This window comes from Anopheles arabiensis, chromosome X (assembly GCF_016920715.1).
Source record: "Anopheles arabiensis isolate DONGOLA chromosome X, AaraD3, whole genome shotgun sequence".
Taxonomy (NCBI): domain Eukaryota; kingdom Metazoa; phylum Arthropoda; class Insecta; order Diptera; family Culicidae; genus Anopheles; species Anopheles arabiensis.
The window spans coordinates 17,183,142-17,205,685 of NC_053519.1; the positions used below are offsets into that span (position 1 = coordinate 17,183,142).

The 22,544-nt window shown below is 39.4% G+C and overlaps 2 protein-coding genes across 2 annotated transcripts; both read left to right on the forward strand.

Annotated features, from left to right (window-relative positions):
- The first annotated feature begins 1,564 nt into the window (after positions 1-1,564).
- Positions 1,565-3,081, forward strand: LOC120905844. The gene is made up of 3 exons (XM_040317070.1): positions 1,565-1,638; positions 1,733-2,615; positions 2,693-3,081. The coding sequence occupies exons 1-3, from the start codon at positions 1,620-1,622 to the stop codon at positions 2,775-2,777; spliced, it is 987 nt and encodes a 328-aa protein (XP_040173004.1). The 5' UTR covers positions 1,565-1,619; the 3' UTR covers positions 2,778-3,081.
- Positions 3,082-11,542: 8,461 nt separating this feature from the next.
- Positions 11,543-12,402, forward strand: LOC120905850. The gene is made up of 2 exons (XM_040317078.1): positions 11,543-12,122; positions 12,190-12,402. Exons 1-2 carry the CDS (start codon positions 11,712-11,714, stop codon positions 12,193-12,195), a joined length of 417 nt encoding a protein of 138 aa, XP_040173012.1. The 5' UTR covers positions 11,543-11,711; the 3' UTR covers positions 12,196-12,402.
- Positions 12,403-22,544: the final 10,142 nt, after the last annotated feature.

The window sequence follows — 22,544 nt, forward strand, 5'->3', positions numbered from 1 at the left end:
CGTGTAATAGAATGATAATAATGTTTTAATTTGTGTATGATCTGCATGGAAAATCTGTGTTTTGATACGTATGTCATCCTTCCGTGCTGTTTTGTTTATTAGTTGAATTTAACTTTCTCATGCTCGAAATGGGACCGTTTCGGATGATATTCTGCTCGTATTTGATGTACTTTGTATACCTTGCGCTGGAAAGCCCTGCCCAAAGCACAGTTTCCTTCGGTACGTGCCTATAAGATCACAAACATCGTTCGCTCATTGTACGCAAGTGTTCGCGTAGGGATGACGATGCGATGAGTAATCCTTCACCACAACAGCGCAACTTCGCTGTACAGGATTAGCTGCAAAAATTATTGATGATATTCTACGGATGTACTAAAAGGCATATTGGCATAAAATCGTTGTAAAAACAACATTCAGGTTGTTTAAATATTCATTAAATATATTTCCAAATGTAGATAAGCTGTCCGGATGCGAAGTGCCGACAGTGCGAAATACAGCCGAAACGATCTTCACCGATCTATCTTTCTCAGGCACGCACGGCTCTTTAAAGTAATGTCGGCTTATGGCAGAGAGAGCGCGTGAGTTCTGGCTGCATTCATTCATCTAACGCAATGGACTCCAAACTTTCCAGTTCGCGGCCCGCATTGATTTACAAATAACGTTGTTGAGGGCCATGTTGACGTTACCTTTAGAATGTTTGAAAGCTCAAATGTTATTTTGTTTAGAAAATACTTACTGAATGTATCATATGTATGCAGCTTTCTTCTAATTAATCTTGATTTTCATCTGTCAAAAGTAATGAATCATATTTTTTGATTAATTAATCCAAAAACTAAGCTATTAATTTAAACCTTTAAAACTCATCGCGGGCCGCATGCGATCCTGGAGCAGTAGTTTGGAGTCCTCTGAGCTAATAGATAGATAGATTAAATTTACTCAACACATTTGTATCAAATTTATTTAACCAGCAAAATAAAAGACTATTCTGAAATCGTTAAAGCAACCCATATATGGTATGGCCAAGCTCGGTTATGACGGTTAATATCATGGCCTATCCCGCAACTGGAAATATTATAAGACAAAAGTCCTTGCATAATTTGTTTCTTAAATTAAGAGAACGTTGAATATTAGAAAAGTTCTTAATTTTTTAACGAAGTTGTTATCCCAGAACCAATATTTGGAACACCAATAAACAATAAACCAATAAACATCTATCGCGCGCGTTATCTATTTGTGTGTTATTATTTCAAATACGATCTTGGCCCACGTAGTCAAATGAGTTTGCTGTAGCGAAAGTCATCAACACAACCTTAACTTGTTGGTGTTGCTGAAAAGTGCAATACACTCAACCGTTATGTACGAGTGCATTTTTGCGCATATTGCAGTACATCGGACGCAGCGCTCAAATGAGAGCGAACAGGGACAACGTCTCTCTCAATCTCCCACAAATGCGTCGGTCAGCGAGAGTGTTTCAGTGTACCAGCATGTTGCTGTCGCTTCCTTTCGGATCGTCACTTCGATACGGCAGCTCGGTGAGGAAAGTTCGATGCAAGATGATTGCATATTTCGTAAGTGATTTCTTTTGTAGTGCGAGTGGAAAACAAAAACTAAACAACATCATGCATAGTTACACAGGAGGTAAGCTTCATCATAAATATATTCAAAAAGTTGGAGCTAATTTGCTACCGTGCTTATGCGTGTGTGTGGTGGATGTGTGTGCTGCTCTTTTCAGACCAAGTGCGTGACAGGTCGGCCAGCGTTGTGCCACTTCCAGAAGCATTTGCGCGGAATAAGCGCTTTTGTCTGTTTTTGGGCAACATTAGCTCGTTCTACGACGATAGAATGCTTGGTATGTTGTTGAACCTATATGGCCCCTTCCGGGAGATGATCTGCTCGCCCCCCACATTCCCCGGCGCAGTAAAAAGCGCAATCGTCGTTTACGACCAGCCAGAACCGCTGGAGAACGCGGCCCGTCACATGAACGGTGCTTGGCTGGCGGGCACTCGGATGTACGCGGCGGCCAGCTTTACTACCACCAGCCGGCCAATCCTGACGTCCACCGAGCTGCACGTTACCACTTTCAGCGAATGGATCGACGAGGAAGTACTACACGAGCTTTTCGGTCGGATAGGCCGGGTGATGCAAATTGTAATGGGCTGGAGCGTGTACGGGTACCGTGAGGCGTATGTGTCGTTTAGGTCGGCCATGGACACGGAGGAGGCACACTTGCAGCTCAACGGATGGGATATGGGCGATGGGTTTGCGCTCCGCGTGCGACATTCTTACACCGTGCACGGTGGAGCACCAGTTTCGCCGGCCGAGTTCCAGCGCCTGCAGACGAACCGATTCCTCGGTGGGTACGTGCGCGTGTCCGGCTTGGGGCAGTCGTTCGGAGCGGTGCGGCTGCGCGAACTGTTTGGGACGTATGGCCTCCTGAGGGATGTGTCCGTGCTGCGGGATCAGCACCGAGAGCCGCTCGGTTGGGCGATATTGCGCTACCAGAGCGATAAACAGGCCCTTTTCGTCTCCCGCATTATGGACAACACCGTGGTGGACGATTCCCGTCTCAAGGTCGTGAAGCTGTCCAACCAACTATTGCCGTTCACTGACGCTGTGTAAGTATGAGTGTGTGTTTGAATGTTTGGAAGTGGAAAATTTTATTCAGTGATGTGTTTTTCCTACCATTTCCCAGTCCGATCGACTTGAGCACAGCATTTATTCCGGCGGCCTCATCGGCTGCCTCATCCCTCTTCCCAAGAGCCTGGTTGGGTGTGTAATGTCTTCCACGTGCTTTCGTCCAGGCGCTGTTGGATTCCATATCGCTCATTCTAAAGCTTCGTTTATCAGCGAAGCATGCATCCTGGCAGAGTGAAGTGGATCCCACGCTGAAGAATAGTGATCGAGTGCAAGTAAAACGTGCAATTGCAAGTTTTTTTTTTATCTTTGTATATAGATTCGAGGTCCACATTTACTTTCACTTGAGCCAGGAGTGGAGCTCAGTGCATTAGAAAAAGGTTGTTTTTTAGTGATATGAATGAATTTGGAATAACTCACCATCGTACTTACTGCCAATCGCATACCGTTTCCATTATCAGTCTATACGAGATTCGTTAGAAATATTTTTGAAACAAAATAAAACTATACTTTATAAACATCCACAAATACTTATTATTTCATGTTTTTTGAAACTCTTTTACCAAGACCGATTTTGTTACAGGGATGAGAGTGAAGTTCAAGAATGCTTGTTTCGCTAGCGAAATAAATGATAAATAAGAAAAAGCAATTATGCGACGATTTTTCCGACAGACATGATCTTTGGGATGTAATTGTATGCAGTAATGGATATAAGCCACTGAAGCGCTCTGGAGCTGCTGACCGGACTTCCAGCGTTTTACGAGCCATAATGCTTACAGTCATCTCGAGCCGCACGAGAGACGAATGCCATAAAGCCTCGTAAAATAACACGACGGACGAAGATATGTGATCTTCATTCATCGATTGGGCACCGTGATCGCCGCCGTTTGTGCCGTCCGCCGCAGACGGACGGTTTATGACAAGGCCCCGGGGGTGGTTATGCAAAAACATACGGTTTGCGTCGCATCGCAAGCACCTTTGAAAGTCCCCGGCGAATGATGCTGCGAAGGAAGTGTGAAAGAGGGTGATGGAGTGGGCCGAAGAATCAGTAGAATGGAACCAAGCGTCCAAGAACATGCTGTCTTCCAAACGATCACTTTCTCATTCTCGTTTAGTTCCACATTCTCTCTCTTTCTCGCTTGCTTCTTTGTATTACACCATGTTCCTTTGCAGTAAAGAGATTAAGGCTCAGCTGTTTTATCATTTACGTTTGTCTATTTTGCTCGGTCAATACCCCGATGCTTTGGAGAGTTTCTTCCGGCATATTGACGTGGTCGAGCCTAACCGCTGTTTTATTTCCCACATTCCCTTTTGATGTACCTATTGAAATAGTGATTACTATTCAAAATTGTCCTATACTCGTACATTTTGATACAATACTGCCCATCGTTGGTAAAAGGGGAAAAGAGGAACTATAACCCCAAACTCTCGGTTATTGAGGCTACGTGCAAATAAGCTTTGAAGCTTAGTTTATCAAATATTAAAATTGAATTCAGCAACTGATTAATGAAGCAATCCTGTATCATGCTACGAATTGTACTTGTTAGTCATTTACATGTAAGTAGGCCGTGTACCGTTTGGCGGTTAAGGACGGACATGTCTCAAAAGAAGCTCGTGGCCTGTGGCGAGACCCGTCTTACCACCTATCTGCCCTAGACAACTTGTCTACGTGGTGTTCTTATGGGGCCGGTTCGGACGTTGAACCGACTTTCGAAGCGCGTGAACGAGACGACCGCTCAACGAGCTGATAGCACGTGTGTGAAAAGCAAAAACATAATGTTCGCAAAGCTTGAACGACCATTCTCGCGTCAGCCTTTCTATTAATGCTACTTTCCTGCCATTGTTTTCGCTTGCTACTGCTGAAAAATACTTTACAGGAAAATAAAAGAAAATCTAACAAGGCACTGATCGATTGGTGACAAAAAGAAGACGTAGAAAACATCCACTTCGCTGCCAGTACATTGGACTGTATCGATCTGTTCGATCTGTTTTAGCAGGAGAATGTGGAAACTTATATGACTTATCATATGTATTGTGCATGAGTCAGTGCCACTTGAAACACAATTTTCTTTTTTAAGTTTGATATGCCGTTGCTTCTCTATAAAAATCTTTTCTCCGAAACTCATGATGCACAATAAAATAAAGCAATAGCAAAACATTTACATCTGCTTTCATTCGATTGCCAAATTTACGAATTTTAATTATATTCTTGTTCCGATACATGACGATCAATGGAATGCAAATGATATACCGACACTGAAATAACCATTCACCATCCCCTTCATTGACTCAAACTGTAATAGGATGCACATCACATCGCTTGCGCCGAGACGTTCGCACGGCAAAGGAATCGGGTGAAATAAAACCGCACAGCTGCATGTAATAATTCGTCCGGCAAACCTTGAGCAGACAATTACGCTCAGACAATCTGCGCGAAACTGTATGTCAGTGACCATAGCATAGTAGTTTCACCCGCACTCAACCTTTCTTTCCCCGTGAAACAACTAATGGATGAGTTTTCGGATATCTGCTCAAGCAAATCGTTTCAGGATGCACATTTATGCACACGTCATCCGGTTAGAGTGTCCATTTGTGCATCTGTGTAAGTGACTAGGTAATGTTCGAACGCAATTGCGTCCACTGCAATCTCAAAAGTCTAAAAGTCCCCATCCCGGAGTAACTTCTTAACCCTAACTTCGCTGTGCTACCACTACACTCCTTTATTGTTTGTTCCATTGAGCTGTTGGCCATGTTCTTGGGATGGATCATATATTTTTTGCTCCGTTTGGAATATCTTGCAAACGCAAGACCAGCGCGGGGGCCATAAATCATCGGACACCGTTCCCTCGGTCCGACATGACTGGTATCGTACAGCTCACCGTGTCTGGAGCCGTGTCGGTGTGATCGATATCCGGTCTCTGGATGGACGAAGATCGCAAGGCTTCAATCCGTGACAAACAGCGAAAATCGATCGTTGCTTCTATGCGTTCGCTTTATTGGGAGCAGCTTCAATGCGTACAGTGGGGACAAGACCATCTCTTTTTGCAATAAAACTGTTGCTTTAGATTTACAATATTCACCACAAAGCAGAATCTTATAATGACGTTCTCGCACCCTTGTGAACCAAGACTTTCCCATCCCGTCTTATTGAGGATGGAAGCAGCTACGACGGTGCGTTGATATTACATTAACTTCAAGGGGATAGTAGATCCATTCTGTTTTACAATTTTTATCATTAACTTTTTTGTCGTTACTGGAATACCAATTCAGATATTTATTTGTGTAACAATTTGTTCGCAAATTGTACATACGATACATCCGATTCATAGCGTACGTTTTTTTCTCTTAGGATTTCTCGAGTGTAGAGCGTTTGAGAGTGTTCACAAAGAGCCATAAAGCAACCCATAAGCCTGCTCTCTTGGGGTGTCGGCAGAAAGCATTAAAGCTACCGGGGAGCAGTTTGCGGTGGAAACATACATCTCTTTTGATATTTGTGGATACTTTTGTGCATCATTTGTGGATGACTTCAGCGTGACACCCCTCGGATGGCAAACTATGCTTACGCTTAGCTCATTAAATCCCAACAAAAAGGAACAGAAAAGCAGATCTTTTGGGATCTTTTGGGAGCAGACAATAATGCCTTCAGATGAGAGAGGCAATGGTCATCTACTCCTGACAATGCTCCTCAGCGTCAACGCAAAAAAGGTTGTAGATCTGTAGTAGTAGTGATAGTAGTAGTAGTAGCTTTATTGTTTGGTTTGTACATGAAAATGTTATTACATTGTGCATTTTTACAATGGGTCCATATGCATACTCTCCTCATTGGTTTTACTAATTTTCTATTGGCTTTGCCGATTTGTATTTTAGATAATTATATGCCTTTTAATTTTCTAGAGGGAAAAATGTATAAAAAACCCCTGCAAAAATAATTTGTTTCTAATCTAATTCTATCCTAACTTACAATCTTACTTGATATAATTAACCTAAAGTCTTCCTAGATTCTGTTTTATTCACGTATTACCTGGCGGGTGCTGTTGTTGCATTTAACTCTATATTTTGAATTATGTTTTACTATAATGCTAGTTAGTAATTCGGTGTTTGTGTAGGAGTGTAGAGTTGAAGTTCTAAACCAAGGTGGAACGTTAACAATCATTCTAAGTACTTTATTTTGGAGTACTTCAAGGGTTTTTCAATGTTTTTTGGCAATCTTATTCCATACTGGACAAGCGTAGATTAACAATGGTCTAATAAAACAATAGTAAATGAATAGCTTGTTTTTTAGATTTAACTTGGATTTCCTGTGCAAGAATGTGTATAATATTTTAATTGTTTTTTCAGCTTTCGTTATTACATTTTCGATATGATACTTGAATGTTAAACGTTTGTCTAGGAGTACCCCTAAATATTTCACTTTATTACTCCAAGGCACTGATACACCATCTATCATCAAATTGCTGTTTGGAGTTTTTCGATGACTTACATATCGTGTGAAGAATATGGCCTCTCTTTTAGATCCATTAATTTTTAACTTCCAATCTCGACAGTACTTGCTATACAAGGCTAGTGATTTGTTGAGTGATTTTATAATTGTTTTTGGATGTTTGGCAGTACTCGTCACAGCAAAGTCATCTGCGTATAAGTATTGAGTGCAATTTTTCATTTTAGGAATGTCTGCAATAAATATGTTGAAAAGTAACGGGGAAAGAATACTACCTTGTGGCACCCCTGCCACAGGAGTGAAGCTATTTGATGTTGTATTCGAAATGTGAACCTTGTTTTTCCTGTTGGATAGGAATGATTCAATAAGTTTAATGAGCGTAATTGGATAACCATTGGAAATAAGCTAAAATAATAAACCTTTATGCCATATGGTATCAAAAGCTTTTTCACTATCCAGAAGAACCATTCCGGTTGGTTTTTTTGTAGTTCTATTGTACTTTATTGATTTGGTGAGTCTGTGTAACTGATGTGTTGTTGAAAGGGACGGTTGAAAACCAAATTGAGAGGCAGGGATAATGTTGTGAGCTTCCGTGTGAACTCGAATTCTGTTCGCGATTAACTTTTCAAATATTTTACCTATACTACTTAGCAAACTAATAGGACGGTAACTTTCTGGTAGGGATTTGTCTTTACCAGCTTTAGGGATAGCTATTATTTTGGCTTGTTTCCAGTGGATAGGGAAATATCCAATTTTGAAACAACCATTAAATATAAAATTCAAATAAATAATTACCTTTATGGGAAGCTGTTTTGAGACATTTGTTATTAATCATATCAGTGCCAGTGGCTTTCTTGTTATGAAGATTTTTTGTTATTTTCATTAGCTCTGCTGGAGAACTCAATAAGGTGTTGTCAAGGCTGAGCGAACGATTAGTTTTTAAGAATCTTCTAACCGTTGAATTTACTTTATTTTCCATGGAACTGATCAAATCGCTAGTAATTTTGTGGGCAGATTCAAATTGCTTTTTAATTAATTCACATTTTTCTTCAGGTGAAATGTAAATTTTGTTATCTACTTTTAATGGTGGCATATAACTTTGTTTGTTTTTAACTATTTTAACGAATTTCCACATTTTGTCGTTGTTATTTGTATGTTGGTTAACCTTAATGAGATTCTGAGACCACGAATCATTACGAAGTAAATCTAGTTCATATTGAATTCTTACATTTAGGCTAGTGTATGTTTGTTTTAAACTATTACATTTTCTATGTCTTTGCCATTTGCGTCGTATAAGGTTTCTTCTTGTAATTAAATCTTTTATAAACTGTGGGATTTGAATATTGTAAAGGCTTGGCTTAATCCTTGGTACTGCAATATTATGAGCTTCAGTTATATAGTTATTAATATTTTTGATCATATGGTCTAGTTGTTTAGGATGTTTTATGCTTTGAAGGTTTAGTTCGGTCAAATCTATGTTATTGTTTATGTGTTTCTGAAATGACTCCCAGTTGGCGGCTCTATAATTAAATATTGATCTGTATGTATTATCTGTATGACTATTGGTTTAGTACGAAGGATTTTGAAAACTACTGGGAGATGATCTGATGATAGTTGGGTAACAGTTTTTGGGTCAGAAATATTGTGTGAGATATTGGTTAGTATTAAGTCCAAGGTTGAAGGGGACTTTTTGGGGTCTGATGAATAAAAGGTGGCGGATTTCGGCCAGTGTATCGAAAATAATCCAGTTTGCATTTTATCAAACAGGACCTTTCCAGCTGAGTTAGAAGATAAACAATTCCAATATTTGTGTCTTGCATTCAGGTCTCCGCAAATAATGTAGTTTTGATTGTGTCTAGTTAGGTTACCAACATCATTTTTGAAAGCTATCAAGTTTTTGTTTGCACCCGGATTGTATACAGATATGAGTGTTAAATTTCCACCTGGTGTTTCTATTGAGATTGCTATAGCTTCTAACACTTTAAGATTAAGAGAGTTCATTAACCTATGTTTGATTTCATTTTTAATCAATATAGCTACACCGCCCTTATCTCCTGTAATTCTATCAAACCTATGTACTTTACAATTAGGAATGTAAAAACTTATTTTCGGCTTTAAGCATGTTTCACTAATCAATAATACGTCTATATTAAATTTTTCTATGTAATCTACTATTTCAATACGCTTGTTTTGGACACTATTGGCATTCCAGTATGATATTTTGAGAGCGTCATTGATCATTTAGATGGCATGCAGTATTTTGTTACGATGGCAAAAAAAGTCATCAACTGTTCTTGCTTCGATTTGCATGGTGCGAGATTGCAAATAACTTCATCTATTATCGGTAAGATTTCAGTCCTGTCGAACAGGTCGTTGTTAGTGTTAGCGTATCGTTGCTGGTTTGTATAGTTTGAACCCTTTGAGTCCATCCTTGAAGAGGAGGTTTTTGTGGTAGTGATGGAAAGTCTGTGGCGCATGGTGCAAACTTACGATTTGTGTGTGTTCTGTTTTTGGCTACGGGAACCGGTCTTTGTGAGCACTCGTGGAATCTAGCGGTGTGATTGCCGTCGCAGTTTGCGCATTTGAGTTTGTGTGCGGGTAATCGTCCGTCTCCTGCTGATGACCCGGCTGTTAGTGGACAGATGATCGAATCGTGCTCACCAGCACATAGATAGCATATTTTGGCACGGTTACAGTTAGCTGAACCGTGACCGAAGAGTTGGACCTGGTTTGCTTGAGAAGTATTCCCAATTTACTCGGCAATGATTGACTGCTCTGATATTTTTTAGCAATTGAAGGCTCACAGTGCCTTTAGGGAAGTGCAGTATATATACGACGTGTTCGTCGTACTTCTTGTTCTTTATTGGAAGTTTCTTTACCTCCACTGGGATGATGTTTTCTTCTTTAAGAAGTTCTGTCACTTCGTTGGTGGATAGATCAAATAGACCATGCAAAACTACTTTCGTTGTTTTGTCTTCCTCTAGGTGATATGAGTGGTAGCTTAGATTCCTTTCTTTGAATGTGTTGATCACTTTTTTATAGTCTTTTATTTCATCGACTTGCACTATTGTTCCATGTCTGGTTGGTTTTGTGGTGTACCGTACTAAACCGAAGTTTACAATGGTCTTATGTATATACGCCACTGACGTACTGTTAACCGTTATTGGTGGAGGTTTTGTCGATTTAGAGTTTGGAGCACTTTGATTATTGATAGCAGCTTGTTTAGCACGAGGTTCGTTTTTGTCGAGTTGACCCAGTAACTCGAAGCTATTCTCATTGTTTGGCCTCTTCCGACTTTGTATTAGTGTGTCAACACTAAGCGTGGATGACGCTAGGGATTTTGTCCCTCGCAGCGACCTACTCTTTCCCATGACGGGTAGAGTGGTGTGAGAGAGTGATCGCTATAATATTCGGATACTGTTTTGCAACGCAAGAGAAACACGTCCATTGCCTTCCACCTCTGAGCTGCTACTAAGGTTGTAGATCTTTGCTTTTGTGAGCATTAAGAAAATGTAATAATCCATTTTATTGCTTTGCTGATTGCTCTTTTGAGTGTTTTCTTGTCTGGGGGTTTGTGCGTCTTTCAGGTGAATAAATACCGTTTTGCTTCGAAATAAGCACTCTTTGGGCCGTTTCCGTACAATTGAAGTCGGTTTGAAGCTGCATTGATTAGAATGCGTCCGGTGGTGAACTTACCGACAGAAAATGTTAATGTACCGGGATATCAAAGCCTACTGGAGATCACACACATTTTTGAGTGAATGTAATAGCGCATGACCCAAATGTTAAATTTAAAAGCGGCTTGGCTAGGGACTAGTTATGAAGAAATTAAATAAAAACTTGATGAATGAATGGAGTTTGAAGCTGTCTGTAATTTGCATTGAAACGATATGTAGGCTCCCTTTGTATTGTTACGGAAAATATTGAAGTGATAGCAAATCCTGTATAGCGAAGTGGCGCTGTTGTGGCGAAGGATTACTCATCGCATCATCTTCTCTACGCGAACACTTGCGTACAATGAGCGAACGATGTTTGTGATCATATAGGCACGTACCGAAGGAAACTGTGCTTTGGGCAGGGCTTTCCAGCGCAAGGTATACAAAGTACATCAAATACGAGCAGAATATCATCCGAAACGGTCCCATTTCGAGCATGAGAAAGTTAAATTCAACTAATAAGCAAAACAGCACGGAAGGATGACATACGTATCAAAACACAGATTTTCGATGCAGATCATACACAAATTAAAACATTATTATCATTCTATTACACGATTTAACCTATCCTGTCTTTTAACGAAGCTAATGCTGAGAATCTCTGGGAAGTATCAAGAATGAGTCAGGCAAATAACTGCACACGGTTGGTCACTTACACTAAGAATACAATTACACAAACACATAGACATGTTTTGTGCATTAGAGGGCTATAAAAGCCGATCGCTCATTGCGCACGCACCCTTTCGTTGTTCAAATATTGTGAAACTAGTAACATCTTCGCGGCGAGCGTTGTGCAAGTGCCTAAGTGCAAGTCTAAGCTAGTGGAACTTTCCCTATCGAGCGCTACAATTCTTGTTTGTCGTCCAGTGACATTATCCGTGAGCGGTTTCAAGTATTTCAGTGTGCAGAACAGCGGCTAAGCCATGGCTACCACCCCAGAGAAAAAGTTGAGTGCGTCGGAATTGGTCGACCTGGCCCCCTTGGCGACTGAGCCAGGGAATGATCTGATATCGACCGAACAGGAACGGGATGAGCAGAAGGCCGCTCAAGATCAGAGTGTCGAGAAGCCGGATGAGGATCAGTCGAAAATCGAGAAGGCTCTAGAAGATGCAATGAGCGACATTGTGGAGCGAGGTGAAAGTGAAGACATCAGTGGAGAGCCGATAGCTGAGAGTGACAAGCTAGAAGCTTTGGAGAAAATCCTGGAAGAGGCAAACAGCGTGGACGAAGATCATGTCGAGCAAGAGACCACTCACGACGAAGCTCACGATGAAGCCATCGTGGAGGCCTCGGAAGATGCAGCCGAAGGCGTTGATCGCTGTGCACGTGTGGAGGTCGGTGGGCAAGAAGCTAGTGTGGTTGTTGATGAGTTTGCTAATGTTATGTATTTTGCTTCCGTAGGTTTAAGCTGTTGAGCAGTGGAGCTGGCGATGAGCTGAGTTGGTGTGCCGATTCCTGCCAGCAGCAGCAGAGAGAGTGAAGGGAGCGAATGAACCGGATAAAGTCCTGTGTGTGTTCCAATAATAGTGGATGTTTAATTGTTTAATTGTTTAATTGCAATTTTCGATACATGGGTAAAAAATTGTGATGTACTTTCGGTCAAAGAAAATTATTGAATAAAATTGAAGCAAATATTTAGAAAAAAAAAGCAACTTGTACTCAGTCATTCTTGCGAATCCGTCCGCCTGTTGTGTTAGCAGTAGTTTTTGTCTGTTCTCTGTTGTTGTCTGTTGTTGTACTCTTATACCGCTAGAAGGGCTAAAATCTCTTGAGTGATGAGAACATGTGTCATAAGCGATTATGTAACTTGACAAGTCATATATCGTTGAGAATATTTTTTTCCGTGGAATATTCGTGGAAATCCCGTTGGAGTTTTGTGGTGCAAAAAACGCATGCAAACATAATATTTCAAATACTCGTGGCATAACCCTAAACATGCACTAGAGCTTAAATCTTGGAGCTTTGTATTTATCCGCTACTTTATTGACTGTGATGTTTGTTGCGTTATTTATCTACGGAGTTTATATATTAAAGGGACTTCCTTCTGCGGCCGCTCAGTCCGCTTACCGTTGAATCTGCCACTGCTATGTCAGCGACGTCATGTGAGTTAAGTATCTTTCATCTGCAGGTTACTTCCTTCCGCTTTTCTTCTTTTGCACCCAATTTACTTGCCTCGATTTGTCTGTATGTACCTTGTCGCAGCCTAGATTGCCGATGGACGATTCAAGATCCTCAGATGGACGATGTAGCAACGAATGATGATACTGCTCACCAGCTGTCACTGATGGAGTTTATTTAGTACTTTTATATGAATCTTAACACTAGCAGTTAATAATCTAACTGAAATATATCGATTCAAATAACCCATATGACGTGTGCATACATGCAATACTACGACACGTGGTTCAATCATACACTTTCCACACTCACGCCATAAATGCGCCAAAATTCTTTCGTCAGTTTGCTATTTGTATGCATATAATAATGAGTGATTGTGTTATGTTTAGTTTAGTTTTGTAGAACAATATACATTCGTACGAGGCGTGAAAGAATGCACAGCATTTTTTACTTTTTTTCCATAAGTTGATAGATGGTAGGTTTTTGTTTTTGGAATAGAATGTACAGAAATGCACATTAACTTAATAATGCAGTGGAACCACTCAGAACGAGTACCCATCAGAACGAGATTTTTGCATAGTGAGAAAATCTGAATGCTCAATAAATATCTCTCATTACGAGTAATATCTCGTATCATGACCAATATCATTTGTGTTGCTGGTGCGTATGTTTGATGTCGATGTGAAATCAAAATCACGATTGGTAAATATTGACCATTTATTTGATTTTAACCATCTCTCAAGTTTTATTTGCGCATTGTTAGTAGCCAAACGTTTAATAAAAAAAAACTATTGTCAGGAGGAAAAGTGTCGCATAATACAGGCACAATTGTCTGGTTTATGTTGAGCTCTCTGGATGGTCTGGCTGGATCTACTTCTCCATGAAGGCGAGAGTTTGTCCTGCCGATGCGCTACCCTTGTTGAAATTTCATTTGATCACATATCTGGTGTTAAAGTGTGTTGTTGATTTATTGTCAACAAAACTATCTGAATCTTTGATGATCTTATTAATGCTGAAGAATGTTAACCATAATCAATTTTCAATTTCTGAAAAATGCTAGATTTTTTTATCTTTATTTCATGCTAATGTCTAATAGTGGAACACACCGACAGCAACCATGTTTTTCTAAAATTAAAGAATAAACCAATCGACAACTGTTCCATGAAAAAGGCACAATTATAATAACAGGAAAATAGTGAACAACAAATATCTTTCAAATTATTAGTATGAAAAAGATTTTCAGATGTTAATAAGCCCTTTTTATCAGCATATTTGCAATCCGGGAACCAATTGTTTCATTTTTCCTAAAAATCATATGGAAAGAGCCTCCCGCATTACGAGTTTTTCGTAGAACGAGTGAGCCACTAGAACGAATAAACCTGGTTATGACGCGTTCCACTGTTGTAGTGAAACTAAAAATAATGCTTATAAAAATAATTTTTATCTGCAGCATTTATATGATTATGTTTTTATTTAAATGACTATTATTGTCGTAGTTGTTAAAGTTATGTTTTTTTTTTTTCAATTTTCTTTTGGCGCAACAACCAATGCTGTTGAAGAATTGTATGTACCGCGTTATGGGTTTATCCAACATTGACTTATTGGTTAACCATGGTAAGATAGTCAATCCACGGACAATAAGGGTCACACGCGACGGGCATGATGTATCATGATCTCTCCATGGAGCCGGTCAGCTTATGATTATTTACGAAAAATTGTTAGTCATTCCTAAAAAAACACAATACAAAAAAACTCACCGGTCCGAATAGAATTGAACCTAACCACTTCTGTTTCAGATGCTCGTTTTGGGATATTTAATTTGAAAAGAATTATTTTTCTTTTAAACCTGGAGTAACGGGAGAACCCTGTTTTAAATAGCCCAATGGGGACGCCTGGTAGTTCACTCATTTTCGCAGTCATCGTTCGCTAATCGAGCACAACTGTCTAGCAGGGACGGACGATGCGATGGAACCTTTGCAACAACAAGCCATGGAATCCAGCTGGCTCTTATAAGAAGACCAATAGTGTATCTTAATATTCCCTGACTGCATAATACAGTTTTATTTTAGTCAAGTAATTGTAGTTAGTTGCACTTCTCCAAATTCAAAACCTGTTGTGAGTATGAGGTGCTGCGTAAAACGTTTGGTATTTGATTGATTTGACCTTTGGAGCGTTATGATTGGCTTGTAAAGGGTTAAGTTTGGTAGATATTAGTGGATTCTTGATTTATATTTCATTTGAACCAGAGGGCCGTTTTGTTATAATTCTGTGTTTTCCTGTCACTTCACTGCCACGTTTATAACTCAATCTGGAATCAAGGTACAGTATTATATTGTAGATATTAGCTGGCATCGCGGAAGAAATGGTTTAAAATTAACAGTCGTTAAAAATTAACCAGAGTCGTTTAAAATTGCTAGAATTCGGCATTGCGTACTTGAGTTTATTTGTTAATTTTAACGACTGGTCCTATGCCGTCGTTAAACAAACGACTGTCAAGAGCGTATGTGATAAAAATTAACAGTCGTTTAATTATAGGGTAAATGTACCTATAGTGGTGGTAGTACCAATAGTGGTGGTATTGCACTAAAATGCGGTTCATACGGAAAATTACAAGTAATTAAGTTATTTACGTTAGTGTGAAATGTTCTTTAGCCTTTTACAAAGGGTTTAAAAGTTAAATGGGGCCATTCCGTTACTTAGTGACCAAAAAATCAATTATTTTGTGAAATGTGTCAACATTTTTCCAAAATCCTTAGGATTTCATAACGAAACTCATTTTTCCGTTAACGTTCTAAATGACCACATAACCACGCAATTACTAGTTTTTCAACATAACTGTTATGAAATGTTATTATTTTACTAAAATTATTTGCCTTTTGACCATATTTATGCATTTTTAAGTGTTTTTTATCATAGTGCCATTATAGGTACACAAAACAGGCATGTTCCTATAGTGGTTATAGTTATAAAATCAATAAAAACAGGTCGTTTTAGATTTTTTCGACGACATTTTTGACATGTCGTACTGTTTTCATTAAAATAAGCAACAAAAATGAGTTTTCTGTAGGTAATTTACCAAAAACAGGCCAAAATTTCCTTATATGGCTGAATGGAAAATTGACTTCAAATCAAGCACACTCTTCCGGGTGTAGGTTGACGACAGGTGTGATGCAGTAATTTAGTCGATATTTTCATCAACCAAATTTATACATTTTTTTACGATCAAATTACGCAAGAAACCAATATTATGGCAGTAATCCTTGCTATTCATACGAAAACAGCTTCGAAACTAAGTTTCATTGATATTATACACAGTTTTTGATGCATCTTTGTTTACCAACACTATAGGAACACAATACGACGACTATAGGAACCATACCACCATTATAGGTACAACGAAGCAGTCACAAAAATATGTATTTTTTCGTAAATTTGATGTATTTCATGATAAAAATGGTTGTGATTGCGAAGATAAAACATATTCCGATTGCTATGTGTTAAAATATTCAGAAATTGTCCTTCCTGACACTTTAAATCGATTAAAACACATCGGTACCACTACAAATTGCACCACTATTGGTACATTTACCCTTCTGCTCGAATTGTTTCCCCGTGTTTGCCTATATGCGATATTGAGCAGGCGTTAGCTGTTTTGACGATCATTTATTTTAACAGGAAGGAACAACAATTCGGTTAAACCAATATGAACTTTAAACGACTGTTAAAATGGGTTCATTTATTTGCGAAGCCGGCTATTATTTGGAGAAACAATTTGTTGTAGTTGCGTTTGCGAGAAAGCGGTGTCCCTTAGAGTATGACTATGCGTTAAATTAATCTACTATTGGACGCAAAAGCTGTGTTACGGATCTAGGAGTGCTCCTTGACGAAAAGTTGAGCTTCCACGACACAGCTAGAGCACGTTGTCACTAAAGGGTAACCAATTGATTGGCTTGCTAAAACAAATAGCACGATACATCACTGACCCGGTCTGCATCAAGACGCTATACTGCGCTTTGTTGCGGCCAGTGCTAAAATACGGTTCGGTAGTATGGTGGCATACAGCGTTTAAAGTCGATCCAGCGCAAATTTACGCGGTTCGCTTTGCGCTCCTGGAGTGTCCAACAAGAGTATGAGAAACGCTGTGCGCTGCTTGGCATCGAGACATTTAAGCTTTTGTGTTCGGTTGACCGATAAAGCGTTGTTGAAACGACGCGAACACAAACTACAATTTAAAACTTATATTATAATAAAATAATACATCCGTGCCGCGCTGACACACAACTGTTCGCCACCAAACCCAGATCGGAAGAGAGCGAGCAATTCCTTAATTTTAATTCTCCTAATCAGATTTCGCATTGTTGATTTTGATTGTTGAATTTCGCCTCTCTCGTTGCGTCGGCCGTCTGAATGGTATCGGCGGCTGTCGCCAGCCGCGATCCAGGGGTGAGCAACAATACGGCCACAACAGAAACAATAGAACTGCAACGCTCAGAGGCTGTTTGTCGCTGGACTTCTTGACAATCTGATCGACTCGCCCGCGCTTCTTTCGAAGCTCAACATGTATGTCCCGCCGAGGTCGCTCCGAGCAAGATCGCTACTCGACGTGGAGAAACGCCGCACTCGCTTCGGCTCCTCTGATCCGTTTATTCGTATGTGCCGTTAGTTTAATGTCATTTATGATCGTCATCTACCTGACATGTGGCACGCTGTTTTATTAAATTGTATTCGTGCCGTGTGATCTTCGTGTTAATACGTGTTAATTATTTTACTAAGACTAAACGGGAATAGTCGATGACCGTAAGATGACTTTTATTTAATGAATATAAGCGAATTCGCTTCAAGTAGGCCACTCACAGTCCGTTGAATTTTAATGAATGAATAACAAATAACAAATTTCACAACTGTAGAAACCGAAAATTGTTTGTGAATACACCTCAAAAACATTAACACCTTGTTCGCGGTCATACGTTAATATTTAAGTATCGTAGGCGTAATCGTCAGAATAAAACGGCATTCGTGCTCGAGAATCAGAACAGCGCACACCTTCCGATTCTTCGTAATTTCCGTTCCAAAAATTCCGCAACTTTAAACAACGATATTTCTAGAGCCAGTAGGAAACTGGAAGTTGTAAAAAGTTCCTTCTAATATTTCTTTCAAATCTGTTTACTGTTCATCATGTGATAGAGTACGCTTCAGTTGTCTTTGAGGTTTGAGGCAGCTCTAAATAAAAGGAATAGAGAGAGAAATAAACAAACATGATGTAGCGAAATATAAAATTTGTGTGGCTAAAAACGGGTGATGGCTTTTCTAAAGAGAAGGAGTATAAACGATGACTTACCATCCCATCATATGAGATACCAGCTCAATGGCCTTGACATACTTGATAACCAAAGAGTTGAAGCAAGTGTTAAGTCAAATAGCTCATTTGTATAAGTGAAGCGAAGCAGTCGTTCTGATTAAAGTGAGTGCGACGTAGTTTTGATTAAAGTGAGTGCGACGTAGTTCTGATTAAAGTGAGTGCGACGAGTGGTGTTTTTCAATTGTAATTGGATTGTAGAGGATGGGATGGTGGAGAGAGTGGCTGGTAGGTTAATTGTTAATATCTGTAAATGAAACTGTTTCGTAACGTATCCAAGCATTCTGACAATTTGGATTGATAGTTTGATTGGTAGTTCATTGGAAGGGAGTTTTTGTTTACGTACTCTAATGGTTGCATACGAAGTAAACTGTGGATTGAACAGAGGATAAAGAAAAATAAAACATCCAAATGGCTACCGTACGTGTAATTAGCGCACGCAGCAGAATCACTCATAATTGCCAGCTACACCCCCGGTCGCGACAAAACCACGCGCGCAGCATCGATACCGCCAAAGATCAAGCATCGGTTGATCACAGTCCCTGGAAAGGTTTACGGTTTTAAGCTGGCTGGGAAACAAGTGTCAATAGGCGGGACCACTGGGATCGCGAAACGATTTCGGGACAATCGGGAAACAGGAAATGAGTAGTAGAGGGATGCAGATTCGAACGGAAGGCGAAAGTCTTAACATCTTATTTCAGAACAGTCCGCCGAAGTCTCAAAAAAAGAAAGGAAGGAAGGCAAAGGATCGAATCGCTTTCTGTCTGAATAACTCCAGAAAAAGCGAAGAGAACTAGCGGATAGGCTTGGAGAATTTCCACCGTTCTGGACGAGAGGAATCCAGAAAAGCTGGATCCTTCGAACATTTTAGATTCTTCATCCCCAAACGCACAAAACATAATACAATCACCGTCGTAACATAAATAGTACCACGACTGAAAATCTTAAACATTCAAAGTAGCACGTACGGTACCTACTGTAGCATATCTGCTATACAGCACTTATTATAATACACACTATCAGCTATAGACACATCGTAACACATTTCGGAAAGCCAAACCACACCATTGTAACACATTCATTATAACACATTCAGCAAATCAGATCATACCATAGCACCGCAACCGGAAGAGTTCAGGCCGTCCATTCAAACAAATAACAGACGTGACACACTTATCAAAAACAACCGAAACGGGCAACATAAGCAATTCAAGCGTTACTGCAGCAAAGTGGACAAACAGAGAACGCATAGCAACTTATTGCTAAAAGCGCAGTGTAGGCAAAGATCGACGAACGCACCCGTTCTTTAGCTAGAACAGTTTATACTTTCCAGAACCTTCGTAAAAACATAGACACCTCACTCCAATATAATGTATAAATTGCACCTCATATCAATAACCTTTAATTAGGACAAAAACACATTCCAAAACCAAATGTACGAAACTTATTGAGTATAAATAAAACCAAATCCGACCGTGGCAAGTCAGATTCGTTCGGACTGTCAGGATAGGACTATGCCCATCCAACATCTATCGACTTCTCATTTAAAGAGTTTAGTTATGTCCCCCTACCCAAGGTAAGGCCTCTAAACTCCAACGTTTCCAGTAAGGGAAATCTCCTAAAGGTTTCTATGATCGCCTGGACGATCAAGTGTCGAAAAGTCCGCTTCGAACAAAGTGTTATTCAACCTCGATACTTGTCAGCGAAACTCTGACCTACCGCGATGGTACGCGTTGATCAGTTGTACCGTTGTACGCTCATCATATTACATGGCGACCGTATCAAAAACCGAACATACTATATGACGACCATATTATCTCCAAACCTACTACACCACCTATTTTCCTGAAATACCCAACCACACTCAACAACCACATTGACGCTCTCGCTCTAATAGCTAGTATGAAGCATGTATATATCCTGGCATTATTCCCAGCACATGTAATTTCAGCCGATGTGTATTCATCACGTTCTATGCTATATTTGAAGATTTCTTTCTACTAGAGGCCGATGTGTACATCGACGAGACAGAAAATATACCGACTTATGAGATTGGCGAGAATGCTAAGAACCATACCAGAGGCAAACAGACAAATATCCACTCGGGAGTTACAAAAAGTGCTGAAGGAGTTGATTTGTTTGGAAAAGCAACTAAGGTGAGTACGATACAGGAGTTGAATCATGTTTGTGCGCATTTTTTGCGAAAATTGAAGCTTTTTGTGACATTTCGACAATACATTGCATGATCAGGATTTTTATTTTTCTATGCTTCTTTTTCCTATGTTTTTGGTATTCGATTTAATCGGTATTTATCATGAAACCAGGTTGACTATTTTGACACTATCCATGCAACGGTCTTTTTCTTCAGCTAATCGTAATTGAAGACATGCTGGTTGGCCAGATCAAGTTCCGTCGACTACAACAGACAATCAGGCGTATTTTTTTATGATCAAGTCGCCTCGACGTTGAGATGATCAATTTTGTGTGTTCATTTATAGAATAGAGTAGAATACGTCTGAATTATTCGAAGGATCAAAGTCTAGGCTACACAGCAGGGGAAATAAAACTTCCATTGTAGTGTTTCATAGTAGTTTTATTTACAATGTAATATATCTTAAGTAATATACAGAGTCAAAAGCGGAAAAGTCCAGTTTGAAGTTTATTTTCTCGACTCGAATCGAAATATCCGAATAGAATACACCTGCATGATAATGACTTCATATGCATTACTTCATTGCCGTCTCAAGAATATATCCATAGCAATAAGCTGTGATTTTGATAGTTTATTTGCGCCTCACCTTTACCTATAAGATGGTAGAGAAATGGTTTTAACGAGTAGTCTTAACAGAGTTCTGTAGATAGGAGCTTTCAGTTTTAAAATCCCTGAACACAACTTCAGTCTATCCAAGCTCGCTTCATCCAAGACTTTATATGCATTTAATAAGATAAGATTGATATTGATGCCTTAGTCTTACAAAACACAAGACTTTTACCGTGCTTAAGAATACGTTTACAGGATGATTCAAGATAGCCATTGAAACTCCAATTTAAGTTTTAATAGACAGTCTTATCAGTGTCATAGTCTCAAATAACAAGTCTTTAAACGTGCTTAAGAATACGCTAACAGGTGGATTAACATTAGGTTTATGGACTCCGTCAATTGAACGGAATTTAAACTTTGAAGTGAAATACTAAAAATATCTTTTGTTTAATTTTGATTGTTACTTTTCATAAATTTATCATTACATACTATGAGTTTGTAGCATACGTATTATTTTCATAACTTTGATAGATATTCAGATGTATTTATGGCATACCTATCTCTATGGAACCCGTCAAATTGACTGGTGGGTTGATTAGATTTAGTTTGTTTAGTTAAGTTGTAACATTTTTCAACAAAAGTAAATTTAGGAATGAAAGAGAACTTTAAACCACTTATTATCATAAACAAACAAATATAAATGATTTAAATAAAGTGACCTCAATCGGTATTGCTGATCAACTTATTCTTCGTGTTTTTCGAAACTCCCGCAGACATCGGTCAAAATATGGCAAGGAAAATATATCGGTTCGGTTCAGCGGTTCATCCTGAGCTTCAATTGACATCGCGATCATCCTAGTGTAGCGCCTGATAGTTAGGCAATTAGTATAATACTAGGAATAATCAATTATAGTAAGCAATTATGGATGCGATCGTCTATGGTATGATAGGAAGGATAGGAAGGATAGGAATAATTATAGCAAGTAAATTACATACAAATGCATTAGCTAGATAAGGACAGAATATAGGGCTTATGATAGAATAGGATAGGGAGATAAGCTAATAGCCACATAAGATATGTTTAAGATAAATACTTTTAGCTAATAGAAAAAAAAAACGCAGGGTAAATTTTGGCGCGAAAAGGAGTAGTATAAATAAGGGTTAGGAATAGGAATTAGGTCATTAAGGAAACTGTATACTTAGAGGAAACGCTGCCCGAAAAATATAGAAGTAAAAAGTATTCCTAAATCGGTGTAGTTATTTCAAGTTAGATGGAAAAAAACCTTTGTCCACCACACAAGCTACACGCACTGTAAAGTATGTCGTATTACAACTGCTGAAGAATGACGGCGATCTAGGCTGCGGCAAGGTACATACAGCCAAATCGAGGCAAGTAAATTGGATGCAAAAGAAGAAAAGCGGAAGGAAGTAACCTGCAGATGAAACATACTTAACTCACATGACGTCGCTGACATAGCAGTGGCAGATTCAACGGTAAGCGGACTGAGCGGCCGCAGAAGG

Excerpts from the sequence above, each read along its gene's own strand:
- LOC120905844 (XM_040317070.1), top strand. Across the intron at positions 2,616-2,692 it reads TTGCCGTTCACTGACGCTGT|TCCGATCGACTTGAGCACAG; the intron begins GTAAGTATGAGT and ends ACCATTTCCCAG.
- LOC120905850 (XM_040317078.1), top strand. The coding sequence starts at position 11,712 with ATGGCTACCACCCCAGAGAAAAAGTTGAGTGCGTCGGAATTGGTCGAC.